This window comes from Ascaphus truei, chromosome 3, assembly GCF_040206685.1.
Source record: "Ascaphus truei isolate aAscTru1 chromosome 3, aAscTru1.hap1, whole genome shotgun sequence".
NCBI lineage: Eukaryota > Metazoa > Chordata > Amphibia > Anura > Ascaphidae > Ascaphus > Ascaphus truei.
The window spans coordinates 78,835,543-78,860,412 of NC_134485.1; the positions used below are offsets into that span (position 1 = coordinate 78,835,543).

At 42.3% G+C, this 24,870-nt stretch overlaps 1 protein-coding gene across 1 annotated transcript in view; it reads left to right on the forward strand.

The window, feature by feature from the left end:
- Nucleotides 1–24,870, forward strand: part of PAFAH1B1 (platelet activating factor acetylhydrolase 1b regulatory subunit 1) — an 88,453-nt gene that overhangs the window by 14,913 nt on the left and 48,670 nt on the right. Inside the window, exon 2 of the mRNA XM_075594369.1 lies at nt 13,326–13,545. Within this exon, the coding sequence (XP_075450484.1) occupies nt 13,514–13,545 (32 nt within the window). The 5' untranslated portion in view covers nt 13,326–13,513. The remainder of the gene's footprint in view (nt 1–13,325; nt 13,546–24,870) is intronic.

A 24,870-nucleotide genomic window follows, 5' to 3' on the forward strand; every position in this document is an offset into this window, starting at 1 on the left:
TTACGATCTACATGTTAAGTTCCTGAGATCTATTTCTCACATACACTTTTTGTCTAGTGGAGACAACGTAGCCTCTGGGGTCAGCCTTGTGGTGGACAATAGAGCTGCAACAGAGGCCGGCAGAATTGTTGATTTTTTTTTTTGTGACAATAGTGCTGCCATTGGTATATAGGCAATGAACCCTGAAACTTTACATTGCCAAATATCATCTTTCCGTCATATAGATTTTGCATTCATAAAATCAATATATTCGGGAGGAGGGGGTGCAATGTGAGCTGTAAGAATATACCATTGCGTATCCGTTAAGAACGTTTTTTTTCTTCCCCTCTTGTTTCCCATTGCACATTTCCTTATGTTTACCGATTTGGCCTGTCAAGTATTTTGGTTATACTCTATCAAAAATAAAGACAAAAATTATTTAAATAAACAATTATGCTGAACATTTTACGTTAAAATAAATGTTGAGGTTGTTTTGTTAATGCCAGCTATAGACAGTTACAACAAATTAAATTGGAATGCTATTGCCAATGTATACATAGGGAGTCAACCAAATATATAGTCCATGCAAATGTCTACATAGCTTCTGCAAAATGTTGGGAATAGCTTTACAAGCATTTTTCTTTTCAATTAAATAGGGTAACAGCTTGTCCGTGTAATTCCTTAATTATAAACGCTCCCTAGTTGTCCCTTAGCATTAGAGGTTCTGCCTCTCCTGATCTATTGAGTGACAGGTAGTCCCTGATCTATAAATCAGATGGGTTGTGCTTCCCTTTAAAATGAACAAACCTAACTACTTGCTAGTTTGTAACTAAATCGGTGCAACCTACAGTATGCATTGGATGCTTCAGTGGCAGCAAAAGGAGTGTGAAAATATTCTGGTTACACTTGTTTTACTAACACTATCTCATGAATGTGGCAGCAAACTGGGTGCTTGTACAGCAGCGACTCAGGTATTTTAATGATTTTTTTTTTTTTTTAATAAAATAGAAGAATAATGAGCAATGCCTCTTAATGGCATGTTTGGAGTTAAATGTGGTTGATGCCATGTTACAAAAAACATGAGTAGAAGTGTTTTTAAACTCTGGGTTGAGTGGAAATAAAATTCATCTGGGACAGGGAAAAATTGGTGAGGGGTACGTGGAGCTGAAACAGCGGCTTCTGCAGCAGAACATCTTGTCTGGGATTGTCAGATCCGCTTGTTTCCATAGTCACACTCCAGAATACTTTGCACAGCGTTGTTGTTGAGATATATATATATATAAATAATAATAATAATAATATATTTTTTTTAATTACCAGGAAGTAATACATGGAGAAGTACCTCCTTGTTTTCAAGTATGTCCTGGGCACAGGGTTATGATGATGGATACAGAGTTCATGGTTACATTAGGTGAATAGTGTTATACATTTATGTATAAAGACATTGCATGAACAGTTCAAGATAAAATGTTACGTATGTAACCGTTACAGACCGGATTAAAATGTGAGACCGCTTTAGTTTTGAAAGCATTTATACTGGTGGCGACTTTGAGAGTCTTAGGTAGATTGTTCCAGGTGTGAGTGAGGTGCATTGTAAGAGAAGGCGGAGCGGCCAGATGGGACTGTGAATAGTCCCTTGAAATCAGATCTCAGATGATGAGTGCTGCATGTGGTAGGGGCGAGGAGCGCTTGTTCAGATATGGGAGTAGCTTGGCAAGAAGTATTTGAAGGTAAGACGGGAAAGCTGAACTTTGCGCTTTGACTCCAGTGATGACAGCTCTGCTTCCAAAGGTGTTGTGCAGCAGTCGTTGTCTTTCCTGCACCGTCCTCTGCAGTGGATTAGTGGCCTCCCACGGGAATCCGCTGTATGCTTTTTTCCAGCCCTGTAAACTGATCTATAGATTTTGGAATCTTTTAATATTTTCATAGAAACAAAATGCATTGTAGTATTATTTAGATTTGGGAAAACTGTTCTGTATATTGTTTATCAAAGGGTCATGCTTTTGTTTTGGCTAAACTACTTATGCTGCCATTGGCCAAATCGATAAATACCAGATAGAACTAGTTACTTGCCTGAAAAAATATCAACTTATTAATATATGCACTGGAAACAAATTTTGATCACACGGATCATAACATTAGTTACAAACCCGTACATGTATGTCTATTTGTTCCTGCCTGGGATGAAGCAAGTAAGATGTAGTGACCTGTTTTGCCATTTAGGACATATTCATGCTTAAGGTGAATTACTCTACTGCATAAATTTTCATTATGATAATGTAATTTATTTGAAATGAGAAGCAAACCATAATTGGCTTCTGTGAATTACCCTTTTTTTGTTTTGTTATAGATGCATTAGGCTGCGGCCTCGCTGGCGCTGACCGTGCTCATGCTTGAGTGCTTGAGCGGTGACGTCACCAGTTCACCAAGAATGAGCGCTGGGTGTCCTAGCTATTTCGCAAGCGCGCGCGGGGGGGGGGGGGGGGGGAGGGGGTTGGCGGTGTTGCAGGCAAGCTGAGTGTGCTTGAAAGACAATTTTTTTTGTTTATTCAAGCACCAAGCTTGGTAGAGTGTGTGCGCGCACCGCGTAAGCAAGGACGGGACAATTTGAATTGCCGAAAATAAACTCTGCAAGCGCCGCGCGCTCAGCGCTAGCATGGCCACAGCCTTAGGCTGCGTCCAGGGTTGCAGCAGCAATACGGAGGCGCGCTGAGGCTAAGCGGGTGCTTTCCCTTGCCTTGGTTAGCGCGCCGTCCGGGGGCGGGCCAGTGACGTCACGGAGCTGGTTCGCCCTCATTGGGCGAACCGCTCACGTGACCGGCCCTGCGCTCCCTTGAGCGCTTGAATCTAAAATTCTCCTAAGACCCACGCTTCCGCACGCTTGCGGAAGCGTGCGCAAGCACCTGCTAAAGCCGCTCTCATTGCGGCTGCTGGGGTTCACTGGTAAGCACCAGTGCGCCTCAGCACGGGTCAGCGCTCATGCCCGAGGCCTTAGAGAAGTTATTTCTATTTTCTACTACTATTTATTTTGTACATGGTCATTTCTGATGTAATGAAAAGGCAGAACAGTTTTCAATTTATGGACTGAAACTAAACTAAAGCTAAACGCCTGCTTGCCAAGAAACATTAGTTGAACATTGCTTAACCCATTCACTGCTTCTTTATTGCAGTTGATCAGTGACTTCAAATTAAAATGCTACCTTTCCGTTCCATAGGGCATGGATACATTTCAATCGCCGTGAAGCTGTTATAATATACTAATATCCATGTTCTCATTGAAGAAAACCAACATTACGTTTCCTGGCTTATCAGCCTCACTTCATCTGAAATGTATGCTGAGGTGTGTGTTTTGACATTTGCTTGGTTGCCAAGCAACATCTGAACCATTTTTTGATCTTCATAATGTTCAGAAATTATTTGTCATCGCCTTACTTATCTTTTGGTTACTGGAGATCGGCAGGGCGAAGGGATTGGGAATGGGGAGGATGGAGAGATTACATCAGAGTGATTTATATCATGTTGCCCACCACTGGTCTAAGTAGTATGTAAGCGAACTTGGAGGCGGTCTACGACGTGTGGCCACTGCCAAACCGCCGCCAGGACAATGGCCGCTTGATATGTCGCCATTCCGATCCCTGCTGCTGTTGAGGTCTCAGATGTCCTGTCTGCGCTCAGATGAAGCAGTGGTGATTGTGAGAGCGGTGACATGTCAAGTGGCGAAGTGTTCTGGTGGAGCTCAGTTGGTGGTTACCAAGCATCCCATTCCAGTAGCAGGGACAATATTGGTTGCTCATAGGCTCAAGCTGTTTGTTAGCCTGTACCTCCTAATACCGCTCTAGCATTTTGTTTCGAGCAATGATTTGTCTATCTAGATGACAATCCGGATTTTCCTAAAGCTATTCTTTTCTCATGACGGAGTCCTGACTATACATAATCTGTTATATGAAGCTATACACTTAATTTTTTATTAGATATACGCACGCGCACACACTCGCCAGTCCCAAAGTTGCATGTATAGGTGATTTGAGAAGCACGTAAGCCCTTGGTACTACTGCTCTACATGAACTTGAAAAAAAAAAAAATGAATAAAGGAAGCAGGTTCTTTCTAGGTGGTCCATTGATACACACAACAGATTCACGGGAGACTTTATTTTGACTGGTCCGTTTTGGAATTTTCTACTTAAACCTCTTCAGGACCCTGATCCAAAGCCTGTTTCAGAAGCAATCGCCCAACATTTAGGCAAATAGTTTATTTACTTTTGTGTAAGAGCATTAGTTTTTTTCCAAAAACCTGCTGAGGTCGGTGGTCTCAGAGGGAGGATAAAGACCCTCTGCTGAAAATAAAATGAACTAATATCTGCAAATATTGGCGTGTGGTTCCTCTTGGCAGAGGTTCTGACTTTCTATTATCTCTGCAAAATACCAGCAGGCAAAGGAAGCCTTCCTAAGATGCGATTGGGATAATATTTAAACGTCATAGCTATAGGCATTGGCTTTCAAGTATCATCTGTAGATCACACACAGCATTCCTCTTACATGCTCCAGGGATATACTGGTTACTGTACAGAATGGGGCATTCCTTCCTTCTCTCAACCATCGCTTAAAGCTGCAGTTCAAGCTGCCGTTTAAAAATGAAAAAATAAATATTTTTTTTCCCATTCAATATGTGCATCAATAGAATCTGCACACTGACTGACAAGTGATTAGCTAAGCTGCAGATCGATCTGTTCTCCTGTAATCAATCGCTTGCTTGGCTATTTAATTCAGTTCTTGCACAGCATTTTGGGCAATGTAGTTCCTGGAATATGATTGAATGGGCAGTTACTAGATACAATTGGTCACTGTTGGAGAGAGGGCGGGGCTCAAGAGCCAGATCCTATCAGAAGGGGAAGGGGGCTGTCACTTTGGAAATGCTTCCTACATTAGAAACATTAAAAATGTCTTTAAAACATTTTTTACATTTTAAATGCTACAAGTAATTTCCCATAGTACAGAACTGATTTATTAAAAAAAAGCACACACATATAGGATATTGCTTGACCTGCTGCTTTAATGAAGCACTTATGTTTTATTTAAAAAAAAAAAAGTGTGTGCATCATCATTTTACATAGTTCTGGTATATAAGCATTTGGGACTCAATGCGCAAATATTTGACTTGATGCCAGAATTTGTTGTTTGATTTGCATATCCGTGTGTGCTTTGTTTACTTTTTGTCTTCCAATGAAAGCAGCTGAGAATTAAGGTAAAACTCCTGGTAACTTCACAGCGGGGGTGTGATTAGAATGGCTGAAAGTTGTTTAATCACTATCTAGATCATAAAGCAGATTTTTTTTTTTAATATATTTCTATCTATTGCTATCTATCTATCTTTCAGCCATGCTGTTTGCAGATGGCAGTCATTGGAATTGAGGGTAATTAAGTATTGGTTATAACGGCTTGTTACTCATACGTGGATATGTCAACACTCCTTTTTCTATTAACAATTGTTTTTGTTAATGTTCCTTCTGATAAATTACTTTTCCAGGAGCAATTCAGCTTGAAATAAATTTTTTTTTTTTTTTTAACTGGGGTTTGTTTCTCCAGAGACTATTTAAACCCTGCACTATTTTTAACCCTTTGTTCCCCCTGCTTACAGAAATGCTCAGATTCTGGTGGTAGACATGAAAACTTGCATTTAAATACAGGCTGTATTTTCCTTATGAACTCTTAGGCTGAGGCCCCAGTACCTCCGCTGTACGCGCGCCCCCGAGACTGGCGGCACGTGCAGCCGATTCCCCGGTCTGCAGGGAGCTGCAGACCAAAAGACCGGGGGGCTTGGGAGGGGGGGGGGGGGCATGGCGAGGGAGTGACGGGGGCGCGGCCATGACGTCACCTGACCGGTTCACCCTCATTGGCTGAACCACCGGGGGCGTGGCTTAGTGCTCCGTTGCGAGTCCTGCTCTCAATTCTATTGAGAACAGGAGCAACTCGCGCCACAGCGCTGCGGCCCCCCCTCGCAGCGGGCCCGGCACCATTGAGGGGAGGGCTCTCGTCCCTGCAGCGTCCGCAACAGCAGGCGCTGCAGTAGCAAGCAGGGACAAGCCCTTATGTTTTTAGAGCAGTTTGTTGCAGACTTTGTGATGTGTTCCTTTTTGAAATGTGGTCCTTTAAAAGGACAGTCTCACTTGGTGTGCAAAAATGGTCTATGAACATTTTATTAATGTAATTTGTTTCCTTGCAGAGTCCTATGAACTGTATAAAAAAAAAGTAGTGTGCACAGTAGACAAGTTTTAATTTTGCGTGTCCAAAATAGCGTAAAAATGTTAATATAAAATGTTCAGAATTGAGAGTGAAAATCAAAACGATTCTGAAATATTTTGTTTCCATGGGATCTTTCAAAGTAGAAAACAGTTACAAATGTATTTTTTTTATTTCAAAATGTGTCCATAAACAAGATTAAACTTAATATGCCAGTGCTGTAAATTCACTGTTGCAAAAAGGGTCTTGCTTAAACTTGTATGAACACTGGTGGACAATGTGTCGCCTTTATTTTTCAGAGGCAGTTAAAAGTTGCTTTTAGAACAGTGGTTTCCAACAATATTTTTAAACGTATTTTTTTTTTTTTAGGAACCCCATAATTATATTATGAAATTCTGCAGAACCCCAACTCCTTTGTGCATTGTAAGGAACCCCAACCCTCCCTAATGGTGTCTGTTATCAGATGCATTGTAAATTTGGGGATGGGGCGAGGCTCAGTGAGTAAAGACACTGACTGGCACTGAGTTTGAAGCAGGGGAACCTGGTTCAATTCCCAGTTTCTGCTTCTTGTGACCGTGGACATGTCACTTTATCTCCCTGTGCCTCAGGCACCAAAAGCATAGATTGTAAGCTCTACGGGCGGGTCTGTCTGCAAAAATGTCTCTGTAAAGCGCTATGTAAAAAACTAGCAGCGCTATACAAGAACAGACTATATATATATATATATATATATATATATATATATATATATATATATATATATATATATATATAATTAATTAATTTTTTTTGCTACAATTTTCAAATGACTGGAAAATTACAGGGAACCCTTTAGGGATGCTCCGGTAACCCACGGGTTCCTAGGAACACCTGTTGTAAAACAGTGGTTTAGAAAAATACTTTCAGCACTACTCCCTGTCTCCTTGATCTGCTTTGCACATGGAAGATTCCTCCCTGAATGCACTCAGAAAGGCCAGTAATTTGTAATATTGAGTATATATTTAAAAACCTTTTAATCACAAGAGAAGGTTAAAACATATTTGTATAGAGGGGCATGGTATATACAGTCCAGGACCAGCCCCTTATAGGCAAACCAACAAAATCTTCCTCAGTCGTAAGGAGATAATGATATTACACCACCTTAATGTGGACTGCTTCGCTCAGATAACCCCCTGTATGTAGCTCCAGAGTGGGAGGCCCATATCAGCTATGGAAATCCCAATATCAATAATTCAATAAACCTGACATGATGTAGGTCATTGAAGCTAAATCTGGAGGGGTGATTAACTCAAAGCCGAATGGTCAGATAGTATACATCTGTGTGATGTCCCTAGACCACTTATACGGTGTAATATCATTATCTCCTTACGACTGAGGAAGATTTTGTTGGTTTGCCTATAAGGGGCTGGTCCTGAACTGTATATACCATGCCCCTCTATACAAATATGTTTTAACCTTCTCTTGTGATTAATAGGTTTTTAAATATATACTCAATATTACAAATTACTGGCCTTTCTGAGTGCATTCAGGGAGGAATCTTTTTTCTGTTTGTTTACATATACCCTATCCTCTTTTGCACCAGTATTTGGCACGATTCATTAGTTACTACTGTTTTCATTCTCGCTGATGCGGGAGCATCCCCCATCCCCTCCCTTCCCCTCCTCCCACTCCTGGATTTATTAATTTGCACATGGAAGAGGCTGCACGACACTTCACACAATTAAACCTAATGACTGTAAATCGGGTGCAAAAATCGGAGGCGCCTAAAAATCCATTCCTGGCGCTTGTTTCCTGCTGTGCTGCTTGTCGTGTGATCTCCCTTCTCTGCAGGCACTTCTGTGAGTTGTAGTACTATATCTCTTCCAATAGTCTTGTATTTACAGATGGATAATCTACAAATTCCAGAAGCCTTTGTGTAAAATGCAATGACAACCAGGGATCAGCCAATGAGTGCATAGCTTTGGTAATCGCACCCCTTCCTCCCACAAATAGCTGCAGCAAGGTGCTTTGTTAATATTCACATTAAATGCATTGCAAGACTAAAATACAGCAGCTATTGTACGTTTGCAGTCACTGTTACACACACACACACAAGTTGCACATGAAGTGTGTATGTATCAATTTCTCTTTCTACATGTAAATACAAGCACATTGATAAATTAAACATACATATATTTTATCTGGCATGAAAAGATTAATTTATAGGGATTATTAATTGTTGTGCAGTCTACATTTAATATTAAATGATAATTAGGACAAATACAGGAAATATGTTAATTGGAATAGTTGCATGTATGTGTATACAGACATACAATACAGAGGGAACCCAAAAGAGATGAGTTCAAAGCACCCCACTATTTGCACTCATTACCATTATTAACAATTAGATTCTCCTTTTAGCCAAAAGTCAGATCCCTATCAGGGGAAAAGTGAGCAGCAAAAACAAAAAAGTTTTATTTAAAAAATAATTACGCATTAAATGGTTAAAAATTGTAAAATTCCCCTCGCTTGCACCTACCGTCTTACTCAGGACACAGAACACACATAGGTGAGCAGTCATATTCATTGATTTTTGATCTGTATACAGACATATCTGTAAATGTCTTGCAGACATCTACCCCCCAACCAGGGGTAGCTATAGCCCGTGCTTTAGGGGGGCAGTGTATTCAAGCAGCTGTTAGAGCGGACACCGGAAGGAAGAGACTTCCGTGCCAGACCACTAGAGCGGGTTCCTGCTCGGTCGCTGTAAGGCTGTGCCTATAGTGCTGTCGATGGCGACACGACGGGTGACGTCGCCACCGGCGAAAGTTTTATTTCGCCGGGCGGCAGCGTTGTGGGTTTCCGGCCATTTGATTGATTGGTTCACGGGCCGTCACATGAGGCGACAGCCCTTGAAAAATCTAATTTTGCCGGCTATCAGTTTTTGCGACGTCGCATTGTTGCCGTCGCGCACTAGAAGCACACACAGCAGCAATGCATTTGTTTTCGGGCGACGTCGCGTAGCCGACACTTAAAGCGCGGCCTAAGGCTGCAGCCAGGGTGACGCTGAGCGGGCGCACTTCGCGATGAAACGCATTGCTGCAATTTGTGGCCACACTGCACACACACTGCACACACTCCCAGCACTCACTGCGCGCGCTCTACCCACTGCGCGCGCTCTACCCACTGCGCGCGCTCTACCCACTGCGCGCGCTCTACCCACTGCGCGCGCTCTACCCACTGCGCGCGCTCTACCCACTGCGCGCGCTCTACCCACTGCGCGCGCTCTACCCACTGCGCGCGCTCTACCCACTGCGCGCGCTCTACCCACTGCGCGCGCTCTACCCACTGCGCGCGCACTCTAAACAGATATCTCTCTCAGACAGGTAGGTCCCCTACCGACCCCAGCACCTTAACCCCTTGAGTGCCACAATGAACACCTTAACCGCTTGAATGTCAGTGCAGAGCAATGAGTGCTGTCTCTCTCCCCCTCCCCTGACATGCATGGGGTTTAATGTAGCCCTACCTACAATAAAAAAACCTCACACCCGCACTGAAGTCATATCCCCCCTGTTACAGCCATATTAACCCCTCAGAGGATGAGACTTCCAGTGAGGGAAGCACACCCCCTCCTCCCCCTTTAGTCCTTATCTCTCCTGACACGGGGAGGTGGTGATCAGGACAGGTCCCTTGCTCTGGTGTCCTTCCTCCCTGCGGCTGCATGTCAGGACCGGTATGTGGGTCTCCCCCTCCCTGCATGTCAGGACCGGTGTGCGGGTCTCCCCCTCCCTCCCCGGTACCTGGAGGATAAGACGCTGGAGCAGCGCACCCACTCGCTGAGGTCGCACATTGCCTGGTAGCCGGGGTCCCTCTCCTTCTCCCTCTCCACGTGGTAGGCGTAGAGGGCCAGCAGGATCCCCAGCGCGCACACCGCGTACCGGGCCCCGCTCTCCCACCGCGGCACAGACACTCTCAGCACGGGCGCCGCCATCTTAACCCCCGCTATGCCGCGGAGGGCCGGTAGGTGTGGGGGCTTGGGGGGGAGGAATTGAATGCCGGTGGTGGGAGGACTCGCCGTTGCTAGGGGACGTGTAGGGCTTCCGGACACCCCTTCCTTCCCTCCTCACTCCCTCCCTCCCGATCAGGCGCGCGGCGGCCATTTTTTTTTAAATTAGCGCGACCCCGGGTCTAGCGCGGTCGGATCGGGTTGGCCCCCGAGGACCGCGCTATAACGGGGTTTACCTGTACTAAGTGTAGGCAGGTTAAAGAATGAAACAGATGTGTACTGTATGTTATGGCACAGAGGGACTAGTGTGGAAATTGCGTAGACGCGATTCTAACTTGCCGTTGTGTTGTATACATGTGGATTTGTTGTAGGAAGGGTTTCAACATTTCACCTAAGTGTTTTTATTATTACTATTTTGACTATCCACGTTTCCCTCCCTTAAGTGTGACACTTGGCAACTGCCTTTTAAAATAGTTCTTGAAAATATGGATCATGGTGGTTTTGAGCTGTTTAAATTTTAATTTATAGCTTGGGACAGGTGGTTTTGGTAAAACCACAGACCCATTTAGCTCCTTTTGAAACTTCTTAGCTGGCAGTGACCCTAAAATAAATCTCATAGGGGGAAAAAAAATGATCTTTAGGTGAAACGGATGTGAGACAGCCCAAGTGCGGAATCAGCCTGCGCACGTATACAGCACTGCCTGCGCATGCACAGATGGCATAATCAGTGGGTTTCTTACTGAACAGCAGCTAGCTACATAGAGTGTACACAATGCAGGCGCAGATCAAATAGCTCAGGGCCGCGCATGCAGACATCAATAGTTACACGCTTGCACCGTCACCGCCATTATCATGCTGCATTTACGCAAACCGTTACTGGCAAAAGCATTTACACCCAACGCCTGCTCAGAAGCCGAAACTCATGGCCACGCATAGGAATCTGACACAATTAGATTGTAAGCTCTTTGGAGCAGGGACTCCTCTTCCTAAATGTTAATTTTTGTCTGAAGCACTTATTCCCATGTTCTGTTATTTGTATTTGTTATTTATAATTGTCACATGTATTACTACTGTGAAGCGTATATAATGGCACTATATAAATAACATAAACAAGGGATTTTGCTGCACAATAATAAGATAAAGTACTTATATTCACCGGTGCGCCTGGTTCAGGAATCCCTGTCTGCACTACGAGTTTAATAAGCTATCAGATGAGAAACAGGTGCCCCACGAATTTCTGCAAAACGATTAGTCAAGTAACAACGTTTCGGCAGACCAAGCTGTTTTTCTCAAGTTTGGCTTGCTTGCAGCCAAACTTGAGAAAGGCGGCTTGGTCTGCTGAAACGTTGTTACTTGGCTTAATAAATCTTTTTGCAGAAATCCGTGGTGCCCTGTTTCTCATTACTTGCATGCATGCATGCATACATACATACATACATACATACATACATACATACATACATACATACATACATACATACATACATACATACATACATACATACATCTCACCCATGCACAGCAGAGGCTACCTGACGTATCACGTTCGCCCATCAGTCGCGCTGGCGCATACAGGCCAATGAACTCCACTGGTTACACACTGAAAACTACTGACCGTAGCGCATGCGCCGCTTGAAAAATCCATTATTCAATGCATGCGCAAATACGACCTATGGCGCCACCCCAAGCTTTAGACTATGCAATCGCACTCACGCATGCGCGTACCTCTTTCCATTCATGAATAGATAACTTCTCATGGGCCCCATATCCAACTTGCTAACGCCCCCATGTTTCGTCATTACCCTTAACAACTCAATGCACCTCACACCCACGGCACTCTGAGGAACCAGGACAACATCGTCCGTCTTAACTATTGCTTTACTAGTCATGAACTTATGTCCCACTCACCAACAACAATAATGCGAATCCAAGACTACATACCTGTCGCAGAACTATGTGGTAGTTCCTACGCTCAATACGATCACATTACTGATTTACAATAAACTTAACAGTGCTACTATACCACACACACAATATTCAGCTGAGCAGGCATACTTAATTATTTCTTTGCAAATGTAATGGCAGAAAAAAAACTCTTGTGCACAAAAACATATTCAATTGTATAGCAGACTTCACTGTTTCAATTTAATTTACATCGCCCTAATACGTTTCACTTGCACACCCCACAACCCCCCCCTTTTTTATTATTTGGGGTGTCATGGCTTTCCAGCTTTAGACCTCAACTTAAAACACAGAATAAATAAGGTATAGCGCAGTGGTGTGCAAAGTGGGGGGTGCGCCCCCCCTTGGGAACCTCATGGGGGGGCCGCGGGCGGTGAGAGGTCCCGCACTCTTCCCCATGGCATTTAATTAAAATCTGTAACTCTCTTACCTGGTCTCTGCCCGGTCTTGGGCAACATGTCACCATGGCAATGTGGCGTGAAATGACGCTGCAGGGTCATGTGACGTCACACCGCCATGGTAACGTGCATCAACTGACGGGGTGACGTCACATGACCTGCGCCGTCATTTGACGCTGAGTCTTAGGTGAGGGGACGCGAACGCTGCGGCTCCCGGCAGGGGGGCCGCAGCTCGAAGTTTGCACATCCCTGGTTTAGAGGATAGTGCCTTCCCATTTATTAGATGCTCGTTCGATTTAACCAAAACTCATTCTATCCTCCGTTAAGTACGAGTGTTGCATTTTAATGTATCATTTTCTTTAAAGCACTTTAAGAGCGCTTCACAATATTTAGTTTCTCTTTCAGGGAAATATTTATCTATAAACATTTTTGATAAATAAAATGAAAGCGAAGGTAAAATAGATGTGTAATTTAATAGATGAATGGGGTGGAGGGGGTTTAGGTGTCTAGGTATGAGTGGGGCTTTACATTAATCAGTATACATTCACAGTATTGTGCATCAGGAGCTATCTTGAAGTGGCACTCAAGTCACAGAATATTTGCACGTTCACTTTATTCACATCGGAACCATTTATGAGGACTTGAGGGTTGCTGGTATGACTGTTCACGTAATGTTTGGATTACTTCACCTTGTTTAGACTGAAGCAGACCACATCTTTCACATGGTCAAATGGAGCGCTTATTTGTTACTTTCTGTTTTCTAGGTGGAATGAACCTTCCTTGTTGAATGCCTCCAAGTTCTCTCTGGGAAGTCACCTGTGGAGAAGCGGTTTTCATTCTACTGAAGCCACTCTGTGGCAAACTTCACTGCAGATCCGGGGTTCCTTAGGAATTCTGAGCTCCTGAAGGAGGTGTCACTGTTGTATCACGTTCCTGGGACTTCACATTCATCATGGTTCTGTCACAGAGACAACGAGACGAGCTGTAAGTTGCTTTTTCTGAAACTAGAAAATGCCCATCTATGTAAAACCAAGCCAGTCCCCTTTTTTGTATAGCAGACTAGCATTGGGCGATCTACTTATATGATGGGTATACAGCAATAACAAAACCAGTATTTTTTATTGCCGTTGCTATGTTATAGCAATGTTGCAGTTATTGATGTTATGCCGTGAGAGCTAGTGATGTGTAGTTTGAGATGAGGCAGAATTGCCAATGTAAAGTGAATTGATCACCACCATCCATCACTTGAGATAGTGACAACCCTTCCATGGAGGATGATTGCTTTGCCTTTTTGTGCCCTTCTTAATCCGTTACCCAACCGCGTCTTATGTTCAGGGATAGGAACAACTAAAGGTGATTTTATTATAAAATGTAACTTTATTTAACTTTTGCTACCTTTTCCAACTTTATTAAATCTATTCTAAAATGAGTATTTAGCATTCCTTGTGTGTATTATATGTATATGACATTAACTTGCAGTCATTTCTAAAATAATAATGTGAGAATTTTAAGTGGAATGCTAGAATAAGAAATAAAAGGACATTAACTAGAGAGAACATGAAAATACTTGCAAACTAGCCGGGAAAAAAAATGCTATTTTAAGAACGGACATGTGGATGTATCCTTAATGTAACTAAACGTAAGTTTATTTTGTTTAACATTGCCTCATCTCTTCCCAAAACCTCCAAATATTTGGGAATGGTTTCTTTCTATTGAAAGACAAATGGCACCATTTGCTCTGCAATGGATTGGGTATTTTTTTGCCACCTTTCATACTGACGCTAAATCGCCATTACAAGTCGGTCACCGTAGCAAATGTTGTTATCCTTTGCTGTGTAATTTGATTGTACGTAACTCGGACGTGTTTCTGCTTTCCTCTCTTGTTCACACTTTAACAGGTGTACGAGTCTGCAAAAACATTCCACTTTTACATATGCTGAAAGAGGTTCTATAGTACATTGTTACATTATCTTTGTTACAAACATTTCCTTTTCATTGCCTTTTCTAATTCGTTCCTAGAGAGCTGCACTGGTTTTTTGTTTTTCTTTGACACATTCAGTCACAAGGTAGACATGATGTGAAAACCCAAATGAGTGCAGGGTGGGCTGGGCTTCTCTGCTCCAGGCTCCCCTTCCCTCCTTCCTGTGATTCTTTGTTCTGAGCTGTCTATTCGGTGTTAGATATTCGGTGTATGTATAATAGCAATAGGTTGCTATTAAACCTAAAAATGTAATTCCTGCGTATGGTGTCATTTGTAGGTCAACGTTTAATGACGGTGCCAAGGCATTGTGCCCTTTTATTTATATTTTAGTGGGTTTGTTTCTGTGATATTTATTAAATACATTTTGGAGGTGGGCGGCTTTATTAAATAGAACGTCCCAATATTTTCAGCTACACAAATAGACGAGGGATACTTAAAGGTACATTTGATAACACATGATTCAGCTGTTTTGATGTATGAGCCCCATAACGATTGTATATACTGGTGTAGTGTTTAATAATTTTCTAAATTGTTATTTATTATTTGTGTAGTCCCTTTGTTCTAAAGTCCATTATTTGTGGATAAGCCTTTCACTTGACACTAGTAAGCGTTTGAGATGGTGGAAACCAATGGAAAGCTTTTGGTAGTTACATTGCAACACCCACCGTAAATCAATTGGAATACTCTTGTTTTGGAAAAAAAAGATTAATCGTTTTAGTGAAAGTAGCATTTGGACTTGGGTTGAATCCATCTTTTAAGATAAACGTAGACCCAATCACAAATCTGGAAGTCGAATATTTAAACATTTTCAGTAATTGAAATTGAGAATTTTAGAAATGCTGTTATAGTGGTTCTTTTTTCGCACCCCACAATTCAGAACTGTTTTTCATTGAGGTGTAGTAAAAGAATGGAAAACCATACTGAAAAAGTATTTGCTATTATAGCTGCATCATAAGGTGCCCTTTTCACCTAATGTAGCACGTGCATTAGGAAGATATGACTTGCTGATAAACCTTGGTTGGCCCGTGGGTGTAATCTTTTTGGCTGATTGATTACTGAATAGGTGCACTATTGGAGCAGTTCACATTGTCTAAAAAATAAAAAATAAAAGTTTCTCTGGGAGCCAATATTTACCTCCATGAATGGGTCGTGAATCAACGAATCTGGGTAAAACTATTCATGAATAAAACCGCACATTCATAAGATTTGGATGCTGGAGGTTAGATTCCCAAAGAGGTTTCAGATCAAAAACTTTTAAGGCTGCCAAGGGGATGTTTATCATTACTTGTACATCTACCTGATGCCTTTTATTTTTGCAGAAACACGCATTTTAAAGTTGTATTGGAGCAGCACTCAAGCAAATTTTGTCTGTAGCTGAAGGCATCTATAAAAATATAAAATATTTTTAAAATATATTTTGAAGGTCTGTTTTGTTTAAAAGTACTTTGCAGCTTAAGTACTGTAAAATGACTGGGTTGCTAAACGGTTCATTTATGCTATAAAGTAAATCAATAACTTTGTATGTGAGGTATAGCTCTCACATCAGGTCCCTATATATTGCACTCAAAGTACATATTTTAGTGTCATGAATGTGATGTAATCAGGAATCCCATTGATCCTATAGAAAAGGGTATTCAATACACCTTATATGTACCACTTACATTATTTTATTTTTTTAATTATTTTCATTATATATTTATCAAAGACGTTTTGTGAAAATATTTACTGTGATTTTTAAAATCCCCAATAAGGGACAAACCGATACTGACGAAATATGTTTATCAAAATATATAGTATGTAGGTCTAGTAATAACGATTTTGGTATCTGGATTAGTATAGCAGGCTCCCTCTATATCTTGTAGAAGATGGTAAATAATTTACCGTGGGACATGTAGTAGCTGATAAGAGAATATATGGATATAACAATTCTCTAATTAGATCCACTAATTAGTGTTAATGGAATATACCTAGCATTTGTTGATAGGCAGTGTGCACTTTTAAGCCATTTGTCTGTATATATCTATAGATGATTCCCATAGATACAGTATCTAAAACCACATATATTGTCCGCTCTGATATTAAAGGCTAAAGATTACAGCTTAATCCTCAAATGAATACCTAGAGTATAATTGGGATAGTCTTAGTGTATTAGGGTAGATATGTATAAATAGATATCAGTAGATATATATATATATATATATATCTATATCCTTAGGTCTATTGTGTGCCATGGCATCACAATCGCATTAGTGGAAAACAAACCAATATCTTCTTTACAATGTCAGAAAGATCTCAATAGACACAATCCGACACCGATCGTCTCAATAGTCTGTGTATATTCAGCTACATATGCCACCAGTGAAAAGCGGAGACACTAGCTAATAAAACATAAACATACTGTCAGAGGGAGTCTATTTTGTCTACCACGGTGTGCAAGTATGTATCGCCATACAGCCTGGTCTAGAAGAACTTCCGGATACCGCCACCTCATGTGTTGACGTCACCGTTGTGGTGTCGCTAAAAATCCCTACGTACACTTCGTCAGGGGAGAAGTGACTTTGAGTACAATATTTAGGGACCTGATGTGAGCGCTATACCTCGCATACCAAGTTATTAATTAACTATATATTTTTCCCTGTGAACATTAGTATTTATCCATATTGACGTACTATACGGCTTTAGGAGTGAGCAGATGGGTATATACAGTAGTTTATTGCTATAAAGTAAACTCTTAACATTTTAAAAATAAAAGTATGAAAAATAGCAAGAAAGGTGGTGCACTTCTAGCTGGTCAGTGAAGGACTGAACGCAATCTTGAAAAAACGAAATTATTCAATGTCGGAAAAAACACCTCTCCAATCCAAACTCTGACGTGTTTCGTACCACACGGGGTATTTTGTCAATCCTTTGGATTTTTTCCAACATTGAATAAATTTAGTTTTTTCAAGATTGTGTTCAGTCCTTCACTGAGGCTGGCAGTGCACCACTGCCTTTCTTGTTATTTTTTTGTGACCTTACCACTGCTTAACTGGATACAGACAAATAGCTGTCATCTATACCAACACGGCACCGGAGTTGTGAGTAATTCCTCATCTGTCGGCATTTGAGCCAGTGTGTGACATCAGGTTACATTGAGTCATTCGGGGCTTGTGGGTTAGTTCTGCACCGGGAGTCTCACTTGCGAGTGAGCGCTATGGTTTTTGTACGTTCCCTTTCCCTGCCATATTTTTCCCCCGCCCCCCCACCCCCCCCCGTATTATTGTCCACATGCATATGGGGCTCTGTGCTTATTCATACACAATCGGCTTTGGGTTATACTGTATATAGTATTTTATATATTTTTTGCCTGCCACCAGTTACGGGGGCTATCCCCATTTCTTTCTATCTTTTAATTTATATATATATATATATTTTTTTTAGCGGTAGGGGTTAATAGCGTAGACTTATAGAGAAGTGATTTATTGTTTTAAGTAAACAAGTTTGTAAGTTTGACATGCATGTGATCATGCTGTAAAAGCAAAGGACCAGGAATTAATATTTTGATGGGTACTGTTTAGATAATTTTCCCTGAGAGAACTTTTCTCATAAAATCTGTATTGTGTTTTTGCACACGTTACTATTACATTGACAAAGCATACAACTGCTATTACCAAGTTAATAGGTTTATTGCAGCCACGTTAAGATATAAAGTTGTGTCTGGATTAATTTGTCAAAATGATAGAAATTCCGCATTTTAAGTATAAAATCATAAAGGCATACATTTTTACATTGTTACATCTCTGCTACTGCTTTTCTATAATATTGGACAATAGGTAAGTGTTTCTATCATTACACATGCAAGGAGGAACTTGCCAGAAGTAAGGACCCATATTGTTCAGGATTAGAATGTATGAGTGCTCTGGGTGTTTCACTTCTCATATAACTAAGTTGAGACAAAGTCCTCAAATAATTGTATGGGGAGTTGTGATCACCAAACAGATCCTTTCTAAAACCCCAATGCTGCATTGAAGCTTGTGCACTACTATCCCAGAAAAATAACACAAAGTCTGAAACTGTAAAACCTTGACACTCCCATCATGTTAATTCATAAGTTAGATTTTGGAACTTGTGTATTTTGGCCAAGAAATGGAAAGCGGTGCCAAATGCGGCCAACTAAGGGTCTTGATGTGGCCATTGGACTCTGCTCCTGCCGATATCATTCTGGTTGCTTAGGCAGCTGAAAGTGAAATTGCTTACACAAACTTGCGTACAGTATGTTAAGCTTGTGTATGTGATTTATTTGCAGATAGTATAAAGGCTTGCAAAATTTTAAATGTGTCTAAAATTACATTGCAATAATCTTCTGGCACTTCTACTTCTAACTGTTTTCTTAATGCCATTTTGAGAGTTTTAAAGCTGCAGTCCTAGCAATATGGGGTTTAAAAAAACAAACATTCTGTACTATGAGAATACTTGTAGCATTTAAAAAAAAACAACTCTAGACTGCATTTTGAATGTAATTATAATGTAACCAGCATTTTTGTTTCTATAGCAACCATTTAGTAACATCCTCTTCTGAACCTGGCTCTCTCTCTCTCACACACACACACACACACACACACACACACACACACACACACACACACACACACACACACACACACACACACACACACACACACACACACACACACACACCTTTTTGAGCCCCGCCCCCTCTCTAGCAGTGCACTAATTGTATTTAGTGACTGCCTGGTCACATGCTCTTCCCCACAGAACTTTGTCCACATTAATATGCAAATGCATTCCACTAACTGCAGAATACTCCTCTGCAGCCATTTAGTGAACCCCCGAGCCAAATCTTCGCTGATCGAGTGGCAGTTTAGCTAATTACTTATCATTGTGTGGATTGTATTGATGCACATATTAAAGGAAAAAATAATTTTTAAATTAAAAAAACAGCTTGGACTGCTGCTTTAATATAGTGTACTGAGCACCCTTTGAGGTCTCTAGCAGGTTTTGGCACACCTCCCCACTAGTGCAAGATCTTTGCAACACTTTCCGGTTTGTGATAATTTGTTGCCAATATTCCTATTAGTTTGAGTTTAACTGTAACAATAGATAGTCTCCATAGTAATATAATAGGCCACATCCATGGTGAGCACGACGGCGCCGGCAGCACGATCAAAATACCGTGCCTCTGAGGCAGGCCATAGAGCGTGCCACCGCTCAGCGTCGCGTCTACCCCATGGCCACAAATCTCTCCTGCTACAGGCATGCGTGACGCCGCGCACTAACCCTGGACGAGGCCTTACACTGACTGAAGGCTGGATTGATTGACTGAAAGGCAACAATTAGTGAACCCTGGGAAGCAGGATCTTTGCTGATCAATCACAGGAGAAGAGTGTTGTAGCGGGTAACAGGTACCCGGGCAAATTGAATCATTTTACCCAGCTGGTTACCCGGACGGCACTTGCCTGCGGGGTGAGGAAGACCGCTGCGGAGGGTGAGGAAGACAGCGGCGACATCTGGAGGCAGCAGCAGACGTCCTGGTGGCAGCGGCAGAAGTCCTTGTTCAGCCGGCGAGCAGCAGGAATACAGCACACAGCTGATACCGGTGGGAGCCGGGGAACCATGTGACCAGACAAGGAGCGTTCCTATTGGACAGCTGGCTCCTCCCCGGCTGTTCAATAGGAACGCTCCTGCTCCGGTCACATGGTGTCATGTCTCCCACCGGCAACCTGTGTGTGCTGTATTCCTGCTGCTCCCGCTGGCTGGACAAGGACTTATGCCGCTGCCACCGCCACCAGGACGTCTGCTGCTGCTCCCAGATGCCACCGCTCTCTTCCTCGCCTACTGTCGCTGGCTGCAGGTTAAGTGTTGAAGTATTTTCAGCTACTCTGAAATTACACGGTGCCGATTCCAGCCCCCATGCTTCCGAGTCTGGGCAATTTCCGGGTAGCTGAAAAAGTGCAGAGTACCAGTTAATTATTCCGGTGTGCGGTACATCACTACAGGAGAAAGAAACGATTGGCAGTTTAGGTAATTAATTTTCGATAAAGGCAATCAAAGGCTGCATATATTAAAACAAAATATATGTATAGGTATATGTGCTGCTTGAAATGCCTCTTTAAGGCTCAAGTGAATCAACAGGTTGTTTATGTGGAAATTGAAACAAATATGAGAAGACACAATCCTTCGTTATCTAAAATCCATAGATTATCCTGTCTCATACTGTAGTATGTTACCACAAAAAGATACAAAACACCTTACCAAAGTATTTTTTTTAATACCCACCTTGCTGCAGATAAGACAGCAATCCAATTTGATTAACCCTTTATAAAACGCTGCATGCAAATTATCAGTATCATTAACGTTCCTATTTGGTAGTTTTTTGGTTGTATTTTGGCCAAATATAGAAACCCTGATACTGCTGTTGAAAAGGACTAATCTGCCAATTTAAAAGTAAGTGACATTGACATTATCAGAAACCCCTGAGAATCCTGTGATAGAAACCAACACAATGGCTTTCACATGTGTTTGGAGATGGGGAAGAAAGTGTCAGCAAATTCTCTGGAGATAAAATCAAGCTTTACTACTATCTAGTCAATAGTTCAGCAACACAATAGTCAGAAGCTGCTACTTGAATAAATGTGGATGGCAATTGTGATTGATTTGAACTTCGATGGTGGTGTATAAATGCATGTTCTTTGTACATATTTTATTTGCACTTTATGATGCACTTGAATTAAATTTGACGTTTTATGATGAGAATGTGTCCTGAATGGATCTGTTCTTGATCTTTGCTCTCCTGTATTGCACATTGTACTTTATTCAGAGTTCTAATCTGCATTCAGTCGTATTAGCAGGTTTTGCCCTCTTCTAATCCTGATATTACACCCACAATAATTTTCTCTGGGGCTAAAAATATTAAACTTCTCTATCAGTAGTCCTAGTGACACTTTATTTTTGTTTATTTTCATTTTTATTTCTAAATAGGTTTTGAGGTGGGGTCTGCTGCTGAACAGTGTTAATTTCAGATCTGGTGACCCACTGCTTCCCAGGATACTTTCCTTGCATGGGGATGCCGGTAGCAGCCCAGACAGGTAGTCGGGACCATCAATAAGGCGGCTTAAATGTCCCGCTTCCTGCTGGCCAATAGGAAGCCGTGACTGCTTCCTATTTGCCCACTAGATGCGGGACCGTCAAATTGCACAGATACCGGCACTCTCTTCCAAGCTAAGTAGTCCGGGAAGATAGGGGGTCCCCAGAGCTGAAATTAATGCAATTCAGTTCCTGAGACCCCTGCTTCAAATTTTATATATAAAATATAATATATAAAAAAATGTTTTTGCCAGGACTACTTTAATCTCCACTTATCCACTTCTCTGTGCTCTATGCCTAGAGCTAGAGTGACTATCTGAGACTGGCAAGGAGAGCTGTGATTAATAGAGGTCTCACATAGTGTATTGTGTTGGCAAAACAGTGATTGCAGAAAAACAGTGCTGGTGGCATAGCTGCCACTCACCGCTCTTTGCCAAAGTCACCCTGTGCAGGACTAGCCATGGGGAATGACTTGGGCATGCACAGCAGTGATCTGCCACCCGTGTGCTACTTCTCCAACCACCATTTTTTCAATACAACTTGCCACCCTCCATATTTCACTAGTTACAGACAAATAGCCAAGAGAATTTCTCAAGCCCTGTTTATAATCATAATTCCTAATCAAAGTGCAACTGTGAAGTGATGAGGTCGGATTGTTGGAGCTTCAGCCCCTTTGTTACCATATTGCTTTTTATTGACCCTCACATTATTGTTTAAATGTTGTGGGTGTTGAAATTGGAGGTTTTATACATGATATTGATTCCAGTGATCCTTGAGCCATTGCCTAAAAGTACAGTACTGAGTCGCTCTAACTGAAATGTTTACTTGACAATTTTATTCCTTTTCGTAAGAGTGATTTTGCCTTTAGAATAGTTATTTCTAGAATCGCAATTGCTCAAATATTATTTTTTCAGGAGGTATCCTCCACCCCCAGCAGCTGCAATGTAGATTGCTGAACAGGATTGGAGTAATCAAATGTAGAGATGAAACTTGCCTTTTTCCTATGTTTACGCAGTGGTTAGTGAAGCTGATTGCAGTGTGGGATGACTTCTAAGTGAAGTGCAGTGAGGTGCTAATTTCTGCTAGTCCTTTTTAAACCATTTAGTTGCGATATAATCTTGAGCTAGTGGACCTTCCTTTAGGGCCCCTCAGTTCTAGCCTGTTGTAGAAAATACTGCTTCCTGATGATTTCCTTAGGCTGTTGAGAGCTCAAATGGTACAATTGGATCGAGGGTCTCATATTTTTTTGAGTTTCCATGCTAGAGTTGCATCACTAGAGTAATGAATGTTTTAATTTTTGTTCTGCTGGTAGACCATTTATATTCCTTAACTCCGGTATCTTCCTTGTATGTATGTCTTCATTTATATGGCGCCATTAATGTACATAGCGCTTCACAGCCATAATACACGTGACAATCATATAGATAACAAACCATATAAATAACACAAAGGGGAGAAGTGCTTCAGACATAAAAGTAACATTTAGGAAAAGGAATCCCTGCTTCAAAGAGCTTACAATCTAATTGGTAGGTAGGAAGGACGTACAGAGACAGTAGGAGGGTGTTCTGGTAAGCGAGTCTGCAAGGGGCCAAGGTTGATGTATGTGGTGTAAAATGATCACTCATAAAGCTACTGATATGCTTCCTTAAGCAGGTGTGTTTTTAGATGGGTCTTAAAGGTGGATAGAGAGGGTGCAAGTCTGATATTGATGGGAAGGGCATTCCAGAGGTGTGGGGCAGTCAGTGAGAGGTTTAAGGCAGGAGAGGGCTTTAGAAATGGGTAGAGAGAAGACATTCTTGAGCAGAATGCAAGAGTCTAGATGGTGTATAGCAAGAAATTAGGGCTGAGATGTAAGGAGGAGCAGAAGAGTGTAACGCTTTAAAAGTGAGGAGAAGAATGTGTGTAATATGGGATTTGATGGGAAACCAGGAGAGGTATTTCAGCAGGGGAGACGCCGAGACAGATTTTGGAAAGAGTAGAGTGATTCTGGCAGAAGTGTTTAGAATAGATTTGTAGGGGAGACAGGTGAGGGGCAGGAAGGACGGACAGCAGGAGGTTACAGTAGTCGAGACGGGTGAGAATGAGGATCTGTATCAGAGTTTTTGCAGTCTAGCAACAGAGGAAAGGGTGTATCTTTGTAATACTGCAGAGGAAAAACTGCAGGTTTTAGCTACCTTTGGAGTGTGAAAGAGTGTGTGACCCGTAGGCAGGGTGCTTGGGCTACTGGGTGAAAGTACTTTCAATGGTTGCAGTAAAGACTGAGCAAAAATACTTTAGATGTGTTTTTACTCATCTCCTGCTCTATGAAATGATCATGTTGCAGTTTACAGAGAGACTTGTCTGTTGGTTGCATGAACATTTAAAATATAATGTTTTTACATTGAAATACATGCTAATATTTATTGATGGTGACAAACATCCCCATTTCCTGATCACCCTGGCAGTGGGCACCATTGGGTTAATCCCTTCTCACTCTAGGTAGGACAGGAAGTAGACTTTTGCAGGTAGGCCATATAAGGCCCCTCCCTCTACCTGCACACTAGTCTTTTTCCTGTCCTCACAGCTAGGTGTAGGATTTGTTATTTTTTAACAGGGCTCACCTACTGCACTTTGTGCAGATAACCAGGGTCTCAACCTCTCTCCCCTGAAGCTCCGCGGTGCGCCCTGCGGGGGGCAAGTCGGAGACCCCTTAGAGTCGGGGGTGCCCCTGTTGGGTGGGGGGAAACGGCTGCAGCAGGAGGAACTTAGTGCAATGCCCAAGACACGAGGCGCACAATGCTGCAGCAGGGACCAATGGAGGCCCAGACTCACCGCATAAGCGCCAGTACGCTGCGGTAAAGTACCCGGCAGCCCGCCACAGCGGAAGGGGGAGCAGCAATAGCTGCGAGCGGAGGAGCTCTGAGACCGCAATAGCGTAGCAACGCGGCGGTACTACCCCAGGAAGCCGCGGGAAACCGAGGAGGTTCAGAGGACCGCAGGATACTGCGGTGAAGGGTACAAGGCACGTAGCCGCTCGGGAGCGCGCGCGTGCAGGCCGGCAAGTGCGTGCAGGGACACGCGAGCCGCGCGGGTGCATGAGCACGAGCACTTGATGACGTCAGGAATGCGACGGCCACACGATGTATGTGTGAGTGAAGCTGCAGCATGGAACGCTCAGCAGGGAGAAGCCAAGTGCTGGATATGGAGGCAAAAATGGAGACACCCAAAACATCAGTTCCCAAGACTAGGTGAGTCCTTAGTTTAGT